Here is a 14,412-nt window from a genome sequence, read left to right as displayed (position 1 = left end):
GATAGGATTCAGATCTCAGACCGACACTTTACTAGAAACGAGTAGAAGGCCTGAATGAGCTCCGATTCTATCGGTTTTGAGTGCATTGAGTGTAAAAGAGTTGAAAGAAAGTTATGAAAACACCTTTTTATACTTTTAATCCCGAAAATGGTTAGATCTAGATGAAATCAGTGTTAAAATATGTTGAAATCTCTTAGATCTAAGTTGTTCTTGGTGGAATGAGGCCAAACCTTGAAGTTCATAAGAACTCCATGATGACATCATCCTAGAACACCTCAAATCACCCGATTTCATGGTGAAAAGTTAAGATTCAAAGGTGAAAATGATGAAGAAGTGTGTGTAGATGATGGATGTACAAGATTTGAGTTGAAAACTTACAAGAATCACGAGAAATCGAGAGAAAAGAGGGCTGGAGCATGCTGGTCGGAGAGAGAGTTGTCACATCACTGTTTGTGATGTGACAGGTGGTATTTATAGGTTCCCAAAAGGGGAAAGGTGTGCACAAGTGTCAGATCGGATGCAAACCGATCAGATGGCCATCCGATCGGATGATCCGTACGGATGACCATTCGATCGAATGGTCATTCGATCGAAGGTTTACCGCGAGTGGGTTTCGACGTTTTGTTTTGCGTGTTGGGCGTTGCGATGCGTTTCAGCGAGTGTCGATTAGGCAATGCGATAGATTTAATTAATAGTCACACAAATACTATATCTAACATACAATCAACATAAATAAACTTGCGTTTAGCGTTCGCGATGAGATTGCGTTGTGATAAAGTTGTGATTGTGTTTCGATAAATCACCCCAAACAATCAAAAGCATGCACAAGTAACACATAAACAACACACACGTAAAACAATATACAGAACCTATAAGTCAAGTTGTGAATGCGATTGCGATGCGATTAACGACACATAGATTAGCGATTAACATGCGATTAAACCTTGATTATTATAGATACTCCACATAATACAACTAAAGCAAATTGTTAGGAAACTTTATTTGTAAGTATTGAAGAAAATCTCAATCAACTGGATCTCTGAAGAAGATAACAGTCCTGAAGAACACAGCAAGATGAAGAAAAACAGTTGGGACAACTGAAAAGCAAAGTATCTACTACAAAGAATCTCAAGTTGATAAAGAGTTGATTTGGATTATCAGAGAAGGTCGTTTCTGATGGATCTGATGATATTTCTGATGAAATATCATCAGTTTCTGACAAATTCTGATCATCAAACTTTCTAATGATTTGTTCACCAGAATTTCTGATGAAGTGGCTTATCAGAAATTCTGATGAAAGACCCACTTGTCTAAAATCACAACTCTATCCTGCCACCCATGACCGAAGCATGACATTATTGGTTTTCATGATTACAAATGCAACTTGAACGATGGATTCAATGAATATGTCAAATTGCTACTTTATGCAGGACTTATTGCATGAATAAACAATTGTTTATTCATGTCCACAATCGTCTATAAATAGAAGGCTCGAGAGGCAGAAGATATTTGAGTTTGAAGCTTAGCATTCACATACAAACACTCAAACTCCACTGCTCTTCTTACCCACAGAAATCAAGATTCATTTGTATTAGATAATAATCTTACAATCACCTTGTTAAACTAATTTGTTTCAAAGTGATATAAACATGATAATTCTGTAGGTCTTGTTTCTTGAAAGTCTGATTTCCATTTCCGCACATCTTTTTCACATATACTGAAATCACTTGCCATATTACGTAAAAAGAAGTTGTTAAGGCCATACTGGGTCCAACACAAACAAATAATAGAATTCGATTATAAGTCAAGGTGTACAATCAATAGTTAAGCAAGGAGTGACAGATCGCAATTAGCAATCTTTTCTTCCTTTGACTTTGACTTGTACCTTGACTTTGGAAACGCGGGTTGTTACACACATGCTTTTATGTCAAAAACAATCTTTTGTTTGATGTGTAATATAACTTAATAACTATGTTATGTTTACCATTGTGAACGTGTATGAAACTTGAAACTACTTTTGGAAACTTGTAAACGTTGGTTGAAATCAATATGTGTATGGCATCGTTGTTGGTTTATTATGTTTACATGATTTGATGCAATGATTGCATTTCTTAAGTCACATGTAATACGCTTTCGCTACTAGCAGGGTGTGACATCAACCCCGTCTTTTATTTTTTTGGTCATTAATTTTTTCAACTAATTGTCCGAAAAATCATCTTGCTTATCGGTTCTCTAAACCCTACAACATCAATTTACACTTAGACCTTCTATCAAAAGGGGTGTCAATTTTAGTATCTACCAAAATCATAAAAGGGTAGCAAAAATCAAGGATTATTTAAAGATTGTATGCATTATAGGTTTTAAACCCAAGGTGAAACCTAGTAATGGAAAATACGAATATAAACAGAACTTAAAGTGTTCTTACTATGGTTTTGGGATTCAAAAGAAAGTGTTTACAACCCTCCATCGCCTTGTTGATTTTTGCAACCCCTTTAGTTGCTATTTGTTGTTTGAAGAGCCCAATACCAAATGGCCACAATTTATAGATCGTACAACGGTTAGAAACTTACAATCTTGGTCCATACATCAATCAACCATTGTTCGAAGACCTCGATTGACACGCTTCATACATCACACAACCATCAGGATCTTACGATTTTAGTGTAAATTATAATCACTCATGCATATATACTATAAAGTGAAATAAATTTTAAAGTGGAATATGTTTGTGGCGCCAAGCTGCCTTCCCCCCTTCTTTGTCCATTCTCTTCAAGCAGTACTCCATATGCGCATCAACACCCACTCACATCCCACGTCCATTCTTCCACCCAATAGTATTATATAAACTCGTGCCATATCAATACACCATTCACCTTCTCCTCGAATATAACACATACCCAAATAACATCCTAAACAAGAAAATTGAGTTTCGTGCGCCCATTATAAATAATAACACTACTATTATGATAATTAATTAAAATATTTAACTTATTAAACTTTTTATGTTTCAACTTTAAACCATTAACAATTAGAGGCCGCTTAACGTACAAAATGCCTTAACATACGACGCGTACGTGATGCATTATCAACATGCAAATACTTGTAACTAACATGCGAATTTGGGTTCCAATAACAACATGCGAAATTGTAGTTTTGTTTGAACATGCGAATTGGGTTTCCATAACAACATGCAAATTGGGTTTTTATTTGAACATGCGAATTGTATTTTTTTAACGTGCGAACTTTCATTTTTACAACATACGTTTTTCTTTTACGGGTTTATAAGATGCAAACTTGTTGTCGCGTACACATCGTACGTTAATTCATTTTTATGATACACTTTTTCTGAATAATTAAACTTCTTAATAAATCTCGTCATATGAAAATAGACGTACATAAGATACAGGCCGGCCCGCACAACCGTCACCAAATCCGAAAGGTAAGCCCAGTAATAGGCAGTTAGGCACCATACTGCAGTTCTAGAGAGAGAAACACACGCAAAGAGAGAGAAAGATACAGACGCCGAGAAGGAACCTGATCCGTTGCCCTTGTTTCTTCATCGGAGGTTCGTTTTCATATTCTCTCCGGTCATATTCACCATCCATTATAACCTATTTCACACTCAAATCATAAACATCTTTACACACTGATTTCATATAAAAAAACTAGGGTTTCTTCGTATAACTGCATGAAAATTGTGATACTAATCGTTCAATCTCAACATCATCACTTGTTTTCCTATTCAGTTAATGCGGTAGAGTGTTTTGTAGAAATTAGGGCTTGTAATTTTGTGATTTCTGCTAATTATATTGATTTTGAGATGCTTGTTGATACACATTGATAGTTAATGTGTGTTTTTGAACTGTTCTTGATTCCGGTTACCTTGAATTCATGTTATGTAGGTTTTGATTTTGATTTTCAGCTTGAAGGAGTTGATTTGTACGGTCAGCTGTAGGATTTTGATGGAAAGTGGTGATGATTTGACTTTTAAGATTATATTTTCTGGAGATGGAGCTGGAAGGTTGCGGGAGCGAGTGAAGGAGAAGTTAAAGGAGTTTATGGGGGACTATACAGATGATACTCTTGTGGTATGTTTAGTATAAATAGAAAATGGTAGAACTAGTAGGCATGTAAACCATAGTTGTTAATAGCGGCTATAGCGACCGCTATAGCGCGCTATATAGCCATGCGACATAGTGTCGCTATATGGGTCATAGCGACAAATAGCGATGATACCGATTGTTTTTTTTTTTTTTTTTTTTTTTGATGTAAAGAGCAATTAGATATAGCTATAAAATAGCTGGATTTATAGGTTTTTGTTAAATATTCATGTAAAATAGCATATATACAAGGGTATTTTGATGTAATATACATATAAAAATTTTCAAAATTCTTTTTCTAGTGTAATCGCTATTTATAAAATAGCCGCCGCTATTTGTCGCTATTCGTTATGTAGCCTATAGGTGCCTTGTTGCTATTCGCTATTGACAACTATGAATCTATGATGTAAACGAACACAGACATTTAACCAGAGGCATGTTCGTGTTCGTTCATCTGACCAGAACCAAACATGAACACGGACCTATATTCAAACATATTTTTTGTTTGTGTGTGTTTATTAAGAAAATGGGCATGTTCATGTTCGTTTAAAAACTAAACGACCAGTTATGAACATAAACAAACTTAAACGAACATAATTTAACAAACATAAAACAACACAAGTGAACATAATTGACCAAACATAAACGGACATAAAGTAGCTTTTTTATATAAAATATTGATTAATTATTATAAGTTTTATTGGAAAGCCCATTTTTATTACTGGAAATCCCAATTATTAAAGTAGTTAGAAATCCTCTTTTATGCATATATAAATATAACTCTATACGTGTTAAAAAAATATAATGAACATAAATGAACAAACATAAACGGACATTCACGAACATAAATGAACAAACAACACGTGTGTTCATGTTTGTTCGTTTTTTTAAGTAAACGAACTTCGCGCCGAACAAGTTTACGAACATTTTATGAACGTTTGGCTCGTTTACAGGCCTAGGTGGAAGGGATTGTAGTTTTTTACAGTTTTTGATCTGTTTGTTTATGGGGAATATGTGTTTTAATGATATAGGTTTGATGATCATTTGACTGTTCTACGTCTAGGAGTTATTTGTTAATAAAGTCTGCCCTGATTTTATCCGGCTTTACTTTTGTAAATTTTATGAATGTTACTCTGTTTATCATGATGCTATGATCTATGACACTGCTTTATAAGTTGTTAAAACAACCTGCCTACTAAAAAGGTAAATGTAAATAGAAAATGAGCTCATGAAGCTTTTCTCATTCTGTTTTTTGTTCGTGCTTGCCGAGGGTGAGAACATAAATTTAATATTGTTGCATGCTTGCACCATACATGTGAAGTCATGTATTGTGTGGTTATGCTTTTATCATAACACTGCAGTCACTGCTATGAGGATTGCACCACAGGCTGTGTTTAAAAAAGCGCGCTTAAAGCGAGCTTTAAGCGTGAAGCGCTGAAGCGCTGGAAACATCGCTTTTTTTGGTCTGAAGCGTTACATTACGTGAAGCGCTGTGAAGCGAGCTTTAAGCGCGAAGCGATGATGGTTTGAAGCGACGCTTCAGCCCAATCAGGTTACATTTGGGCCATTTTTAAAGCCCAACAGTCTTTAAATAGGGTTAAATGAGGCCTGTTTCTTTACCCTAAGTGTGTTTCGACTTTAATTTATGTTTTAACTATGTTTTTTATGTGTTAAGTGTGTTTTTTAATCATGTTTTTGTGTTTGTTATTGATTAACATGTAGAATAGGTCATATTGATGTGTACAATATATATATTTTTTTTAATTTTGAGCGCTTCGTATACGTGAAGCTCTCGCTTCGCGCTTAAAGCTTTTGGAGCCAAAATGCTTCAGAGCGCTTCGCGCTTTTTAAAACCAAGACCACAGGTAAGGATAAGAGCCCATTGGGTATTACAAGTGTTCTATTATGGGATGCCTGTGTTTGGTTAAAGGTTATTTTGCTGTACTTAAAATTGATTATAGGGGGTTTATTATTTGTTTTAATGAAATGATAAAAGGCTAGATTGGTCAGAAAAATTCACAACTTTTTTGTGGCCTTCTGCGTCTGTTAGGTGTTGACAAAGATGATTATAGACGATCAAGAATACTAATATTTAGTAATTTGAATAATTTGGTACCCTCTTTGAAATTTATGCCTATGAGGCATTTAGCATCATGTTCTGTTTGGAGACTTAATTACTTTTCTGATCCACCCATCTATTTAATGAAGTATTGTTCATTCTGTTTTTTTTTTTGTTCATTGTTCCTGAGAACATAATCGATTTGAAGTACCTTAACACTGTCATGAAGATTGCACAACACTTTAGAGTAAGAGCTTATGAGTTATGGGCTATTAGAAGTGTTCTGTTATAGGATATTTGTGTTTGTTGAAGGTTATTTTTTGTACTTAAAATTGATTATAGAGGGTTTATTGTTTTGAATGATGAAATGATAAAAGGCTAGATGGGTCAGAAATTTAAAACTCATTTTTGTGGCCTTCTGCCTCTATTAGGTGTTGACTTTCTGTACCATCTTTGGACTTTATGCCTATGAGGCATCTAGAATCGTATTCTGTTTAGAGACTTGATCACATTTCTGATCCATTGATTTACTTAATCAAGTATTTTGCTTCTGTAGGAATATGTGATCGTTTTGCTTAAAAATGGCCGGCGCAAAGAAGAAGCAAGGAATGAGTTGAATGTCTTTTTGGGTGATGACAGTGATTCCTTTGTGTCTTGGTAATACGTTATTACATTTGTACTAGGTTTTCTTTTACTAAATGCTAGAGGTGGCACTGTTGTACTCTTTTCTTAACATGGTTTATTCGGGTTATGTTATTTCCTCTTTAAGGGTAAAATAATATTAAAAGTTAATTTAAAAGGGAAACGGGTCTTGAGTCTCCCAAAATGGATTTTAATTGGATAAAACATCATTAATCACTCCTACTAAAAAATTACATTGTTATTGAAGTACTACACTTTTTGTTTTGACACAATTATATTTAAAAATACAAATTTAATAGACAAAAGCGTTTTGTGTCAACCTGTTTTGCCACCTTTGCAAAAATCTGTTGTGTTTCTAGGTTTTTTTTATATCGCTCTTTTTCAAGCAGGCTGTGGGATCATCTGCAATCAAACCTAAATCTTTATGCACAATCGAAAGAACCTCCTCTTGCTGATGAACAAGTGTCCAAACAGAAACCGCTGTCTGAATCAGAGGTGACAAAATCTGATAAGTTATCCAAGAGTCGAAGAATCAAAGACTGGAAAGGGGTTATAAGAGATCCCACTGAACCACCTCCACTTCGCAGTGCTGTCATTGCCAACGTTCATGCAGATAATGAAAATAATCATTCAGCTTCACCTCAGAGAAAAAGAGGCCACAGTGGTCAAACAGATCACACCGATGAAGGTTCACAAGTCAAGGTCTGAATTCTTTCGCTTTTTATGTTATACGTAAATATAACTATATATATTAGCACATGATAATGATAGTTTCTTTATTTTCAGAGAGACACATTATCTAAGTCAACACTAGGTGGTGCCTCACGAAGGCTACTGCAATTTGCAGTTCGAGACGCGGTCGGTACATCCCGGCCAACTGGTTTGACTTCCGAGCCATCTTTTAAACGTTTACGGTCTGCAGTTTCTACACCTACCGATGACTCATCACTCGAAGACCGCCCTCCAAAAATCCGTTCACTTGCTAGAGTGCCTAAAGCTATGGCGGTTGCCATTAAAGCTGTAGCAGACGCTGCTCAAGATGTTGTAAAAGTCAAACCCGCGGGAAACGTGTTTGACCGTCTTGGTCGTAGTAGTACAGATGCATCAGATACCATTGAAGATGGGAAACACGAGGCTGATGTTCCAACTTATTCTGGGCAACATGTGGGAGATGTTTCTATGATGGAACATGATGGGGTTTCTAATAAACCACACAGAGTTGAGAATATTCCTGTTGCTAAGATGGCAAATAATTATTCCAATGTACACAAACCGAAGGGGGTTTCGGATTTGGACCATCAGAAACTTGTGCAGGAGACCGAGTTTGGTGCTGGCAATAATAGCAATCCCGCAACTGTTAGCAACGGAAATGTAAGATTGTGTTCAATGTCACTACTCATTTCCTATAAAATGTTTATTACATTTGTATTTGTAATCAGGGGGTACCTGTTATACATATTCAACGGGAGGTTCACCAGAAGACACTGCCATCAATTGGTGAGTGCTATCAGCTCTGTTTTTTGGATTAGTTGTTTTAAATGAATAAGTTTTAAGTGTAATAGTTATTTGTTTTTGTCCTGCAGGCGTCAATCCCACCAGTAAATCTACCGATGATGTGGATTCACGAACCATTTTTGTTAGCAATGTAATGGCAGTATTTCTATATAAAGTCTTCGGAAGTTCTTTTTATGTTTTGTTTTTGTTTTTTTTTTCTAAAACTCTAAATATATACAGGTTCATTTTGCTGCTACCAAGGATAGTCTTTCTCGGCACTTTAACAAGTTCGGGGATGTATTGAAAGTGGTTATATTAACTGAAGCTGCAACGGGACAGCCAAAAGGGTTTGTCATTGTTTTTTTTTTCTGTTTTGGTTGTTATATGAACTGTACCTTACCATATGACTAAGCCTAGCAATCACGACACGTCCATCGATAGATGGGTTGATTTGAGTTAAAAATGTTGCATTCAGGTTCATTCGGGTCTACTCAACCTTCACAAGTAACACAATGGGTCAATTTGGGTTGGCTCTAATTAAGCAACTGGTTAAAACGGGTCACTCTAAAACCACTTTCTAACTTAATACGAGTCCAAATAGGTGAGCAACACCCACACCCTTTTTTGTCGGCACCGCTTACTGGTTGTCGCCTCCACCGCCTAACAGTTGCCCCCAAGGTTTAAAACAACGGCAACGAGTTTCGAGGCGTTTTCCTTCCGCCTCACGAGGCGTATGTCTCGAGGCGGAACGAGGTGTAAGGCCGAGGCGGTATTAATAAATAAATAAATATAAAAAATATATATATTATAAAAAAAAATACTAAACATCAGATTCAACAAATTAAACACATCACAAAAGACACAAATAGTTTAAAACATCACAAAAGTACACAAAATAGTTTCTAATTAAACAGGTTCTGTACAGCTTACTATACAAGTGTCTATATAATAATACAGCTTATTATACAGCGTGTAACAAAGTCAATAAACTGAATCATCAATAAAACACCAGATCAATTAAACAGAATCTTTAAACTGTAATCACTAACCATCAATAATCTCACAATAATAAACTGATAGATTGATAATCACTAATCATCAATAATCTCCCAATATTCACTAATCACTAATCATCAGTAATCACTAATCACCAATAATAAACCGCAGCAATAAAATATTAAACAAAGTAGCGATTGAGCAATACAGATTAAAACTAACCTGGAAGATGAGATTGAGCAACACAGATTAAAAAGAGGAGATGAGTAACTCGGCAGCTGTGGGCTCTTAAACAGCAACGATTTGGATTTATGATTGTGAATATAGATTGAAAGATGTAATAGCGTACTTAAATAGTTAAAAAAAGCCTGCTACTTTTTAGGGGATAAAAAAAGTCCTCCCAAAATAGATTGCCGCTCAAAAAACAAACGTACGCCTCTGCTTGTGGAATGATTCGGAACGAAACGGACGCCTCACTACACTGAGGCGTACGTTTAATTAGAGCAAGGGAGGCGCCGCCTCAGATACGTTATTCTGCCGTTCCGCCTCGAGGCGTACGTTTCTGACGTTTTTTAAAACCATGGTTGCCCCAGCCATGTACACAATCGTCACCGTCATAATCGCCTCCATTGATGCAATCACTACTGCTACCGCAACGATTGTCGACAACATCACCACCACAACCACTGCTGAAACAACCACCACCGCTGCTGTTGTCACCACCACTGTCCACCGCCGATTTCTCTGCAAGGGTCTCCACTGTAGCCACCATTGCCGCCGAATACGTGTCGCCACTAGCTACCACAAGTATAAGTATAGCGTGTGCACTCTTTTATATTTATTTTTTCTATAACTAATTTCAACCCAAGTTAATTTTAGTTCGAACTTGTTTTGACCAGAATCACATATTTAAAAATGGCCCGTTTGACCCAAACTCATTTTTCACTCAAAACCCTTTTGGACCCTGCACCCAACCTGATTACTCGTTTGTGAGGCTTACATATGACCTTCTCAGTTGATAACCCATATTTTTATTATTTGATTTATATCTGTAGAATTCATTCCATTTGTTTTAAACCTGGCTTCTTATGCAGGTCAGCTTACGTGGAGTTCATGAGAGCGGAGACTGCAGAAAATGCTCTGTCTTTGGACGGTACGTCCTTTATGTCGCGTATTCTTAAGGTACTTAATGATCTCTCTCTATATACACACACACATTACATGTGTGTGTATGTCTCACTTATTATTTCTTGTTATCATGGTTTTAAAAAACGCTTGAGGCGTGCGCCTCAAGGCGCGCCTCGAGGCGAAACGGCCAAAAACGAGTCTGAGGCGCGCCTCATGGGGTTTTTACTGCATATGCGCCTGAGAGGGGCTGAGGCGCTAAGAAAGGCTGCGCCTCAGGTGCGCCTCACGGGATTTTCATAGTTGTTTTTGATGTTTTTGACTTTTTGTGTCAATTTCAAGCATTTCATGTCTTTTTTATGTATGTTTTTGATGAATCTGATGATGAAATTAGTTAGTATTATTATTTTTATATTTATTTATTAATACCGCCTCGGCCTTACGCCTCGTCCTCGTGAGGCGAAGGGAAAACGCCTCGAAACTCGTTTCCGTTCTTTTAAACCTTGCTTGTTATGACAATCTATCTATATGTTGACTGTTTGACTTTTAATAAGATTGACTTCTTGTGTATTGCAGGTAGTAAAGAAAAACTCCAGTCAACAAGAAGTTGCCTCACCAGTCACGGCATGGCCTCGTGGGGCCTGGGGTTCTCCGTTTGTTGCATCTAGATTTGGTAGAGCTTCTTTCCCCAGAGGTGGTATTCCGAGTGTGTACAGGTCCCGCCTCCCAATAAAAGGTGGTGCTAGAAGCTTACAGTGGAAGCGCGATGCTCAAAATCCATCATCTGATAACATCTCGAGCCCTACCGCCATCCCGTCTCCCACCACCACCACTCGTAGTCTCACTTATGTTCGAACCGAGGCCGCCAAGCCCAATAACGGCGCCTGAAACTTGAATTATTGGCGGGAAAAATGGTTAATAACTAATTTTGTATTTGAAGGATAAACACGAAAGGGTTAGTTATGAGGTTTTAGGGTGGTATTTTTTTGGGTCCAATTGGATTTTTATGAAAGAGGATTCAGTTATATAAGTATATGTTGAGTTGATGTAATAAGATAGATTGCCTGCTGGCTTATCCATGTACCTCAACTCTTCCAAAGGATGTTTTAAAGCCATGGTCTAAATAGAAAAAAGAAAAAAAAGTTGTAATGTTATGGTCTAAAATAGAAAAAAGAAAAAATGTTGAAAAAAATGAGAAATGTTTTATGATTTTTCTTTCAATTTTGTTGTTATGTATATTGCAAAACTGGCGTAAGCTGTTGATTGATTATCATTTATAAGTATTAATTAATCAATGTGGGTTAGTTCACTTATTAAAGGCAATTGGAGGTTTCATGATGAAATCTGAGCAAAAAGATTATTTTAAAAAATAATTAATATAAACTATTTTACTAGTGCTTCATATTTCATCTTTAGCCCCAAACGTTTCAAAATTACAGTTTTTATTCTTTGTGGATTGACTGACAATTCACAATTGGTTTAAATAGTACTTCATATTACATTTTTTTAAAATTTAATTTTGTACATCAACTTGATGTAAAATGCCTTTCTCAATGGCAATCTCAATGAAATGGTTTACATGGAACAAACACTTGGCTTTGTTAATCTGTGTGCTCATCATGTGTGTTTGCTTAAAAAGGCCCTTTATGGGCTCAAGCAGCTCCCTGAGCCTCGTTTGAACGTCCTCAGTTTGTTTCTTGTTCAACTTGCTTTTGTTTGTAGTCGAGTGCAAACTTCGTTGTTTGTTTTTAAGCAAAATTCGGTCATTTTGTGTTTACTTGTCTATGTAGATGACATCATCTTAATTGAAAACGATGAGGTAGCTATTAAAAATTTCATCACTTGCCTTCGTCTTAATTGCCATCACAGACTTTGGACCACTCAACTATTTATTGGGACTAGAGGTTACTTACAGCTCTACCGGATTCTTATGTACGTGTCAGTATAAATTCGAGTTGATCTTTTTTTAGACGAAAACTTATCTTGGTAAATGAGTCAGTGCAATTATAATACGTTTTTTTATACCATACCGAGTGTCGTTAAATATAATATATTTTCATTCGATGGTATAAATTCGAGTTACTCTGCGTTTCTTGTGTTTTCTATTTTTTAAAGCTATAATAAGCCCCTTTTGATTGTTGCACATCGGTCACGTTACATGACACTTGCGCTAATCCATTCGATATTTGCAATATACCGGCGCCACAACCTATTTACTAGTTATTATTATAATTAGGGTAAATTACAAAAATCTAGGGTTGTCCAAAAAGCTCGCGGCTTGGAGCTCGCTCGAAACTCGCTCGGATTTAGCTCGGAAAAAGCTCGCTCGATATGGCTCGGCTTGAAAGTGAGCCGAGCCGGCTCGGCTCGTTTAGAAAGTGAGCCTAGCTCGGCTCGGCTCGTGACGAGCCAAATTGACTCGGTTTGGCTCGCTTGGTAGCTCGGCTCGGCTTAGCTCGAATTATTTTACTTATAATGTATTTTATTTTTATATACATATAATATATTACAAAAAATAATTATTATTTACATGTATTTAGGCTTATAGTTTGATATCTATGACATATTTAAAGGTTGATTGTCGTTCTAATGAACAAATATTGTATTTACTTGAAATATAAAACTTATTTTGCGTTGTTGAACATGATTTTGGCTTTTATGTATTAGGTTGAACTTTTTTTGAATATGTTCTTTTGAAGTATTGAATAGTATTTTAGAATACTGAATTTTGAAAGTTATGTATTAACTTTTATTTTTAAAATCGAGTCAAACCAAGCCGAGCCGAGCCAGCTCGGTTTAAAACCAAGTTGAGCCCGAGCTTAGATTTTCAACTCGGTTTCAAATCTAAGCCGAGCCGAGCCAGCTCGGTTTATAATCGAGCCGAGCCCGAGCTTGCCCTAGCTCGGCTCAGCTCGGCTCATGAACAACCCTACAAAAATCGTCCTTTATGTTTACACCATAATGAAACTATGTCCTTTGTCTTCAAAATATACAAGAAACGTACTCGATGTTTGCAAATCCTTGCATGTTATGTCTTTTAGCCCCAACTCAGTTAGTTTTCATTGTTAAATCTGGCCAAATGGACCCCACATAAGGGTATTTTGGTCATTTTACCCTAAATACTAAAATAAATAATCATAATCTAATTAAAAGATAATAAATAAAAACAATTATGTTTATAAATATATATACACAGACAACACAACCACAAAATCTCTCCATCCCAATCTACCCTACTACTACCGCCACCTACTCCCGCTATCACCACCGACCTGCCACACCTGGTCTTCTGCTCCGATGAAGCACCACCGTCAAGCCAGCCGCCACCACTACAAGCACCTCCACCACCTATGTCACACCCCAACCGATGGCGGAAACATCGGGGTGCGAGCACTAAGCGTTCAGATTGTTCACGAGTTTCCATAACACTATATGTTTCAATAGAAATTAGATCGAATTCATCATAACATTGTCTAAAAGCAATCACAACCAACCCGAGTATCAAGTACAAACCATAACGAATATTGTTCAAATTGATTATAAAGTTCTAAGTTAACTAGGTGACGTTTCTAAGCATCTCCTAGCTTGATTCCATGCATTCCATAGCATCTTATCAGCCTGCAACATGTATTAAAATATCAATACGAAAGTATTGGCGAGTATACAAGTTTGATAATAGATTAATAGATTAAAAACAACTCATATCCATGGTAAATGTAACAAAATAGTTTCAGTCGTGCTAGTGTCGCAGTCCATGCAGTGATAGCCCAAGTATCCGGGTGCTTTAATGTTTACCCAAGACTCAAGGTAAACTAGAATCCTCCTAACAATACCCCCCCCCCCCCCGAGAATAATGGGAGAGGTGCATCTTCCTATAGCGCTACTATTGTTAAGGCGGAACTACACACTCTGGATTAAACGTCACATAGCACAAAGAGTCAAGAATCAAGAATCACAAGTTTCATGTTCACATAGGATAGAGTATGAGTTTCGGAG

General features: G+C 36.6%; 1 protein-coding gene across 5 annotated transcripts; it reads left to right on the top strand.

Moving 5' to 3' along the window:
* The first annotated feature begins 3,341 nt into the window (after positions 1-3,341).
* On the top strand, positions 3,342-11,565 carry LOC110872429 (nucleolar protein 12). Of its 5 annotated transcripts, none has more exons than XM_035990009.1 (10): positions 3,342-3,565; positions 3,923-4,088; positions 6,716-6,816; positions 7,191-7,503; positions 7,588-8,172; positions 8,241-8,298; positions 8,385-8,446; positions 8,536-8,642; positions 10,386-10,444; positions 10,993-11,565. In XM_035990009.1, the coding sequence occupies exons 2-10, from the start codon at positions 3,963-3,965 to the stop codon at positions 11,082-11,084; spliced, it is 1,503 nt and encodes a 500-aa protein (XP_035845902.1). In that variant the 5' UTR covers positions 3,342-3,565; positions 3,923-3,962; the 3' UTR covers positions 11,085-11,565. The 5 variants fall into 5 exon arrangements, with proteins under 5 accessions (XP_035845902.1, XP_021976932.1, XP_021976926.1 ...); XM_022121240.2 differs by having other exon boundaries at positions 3,903-4,088; XM_022121234.2 differs by having other exon boundaries at positions 3,347-3,565; positions 10,386-10,473.
* Positions 11,566-14,412: the final 2,847 nt, after the last annotated feature.

The sequence above is a fragment of the Helianthus annuus genome, chromosome 1 (assembly GCF_002127325.2).
Source record: "Helianthus annuus cultivar XRQ/B chromosome 1, HanXRQr2.0-SUNRISE, whole genome shotgun sequence".
In the NCBI taxonomy this organism is placed as follows: Eukaryota; Viridiplantae; Streptophyta; class Magnoliopsida; order Asterales; family Asteraceae; genus Helianthus; species Helianthus annuus.
This window is presented reverse-complemented; position numbering and strand designations above follow the sequence as displayed.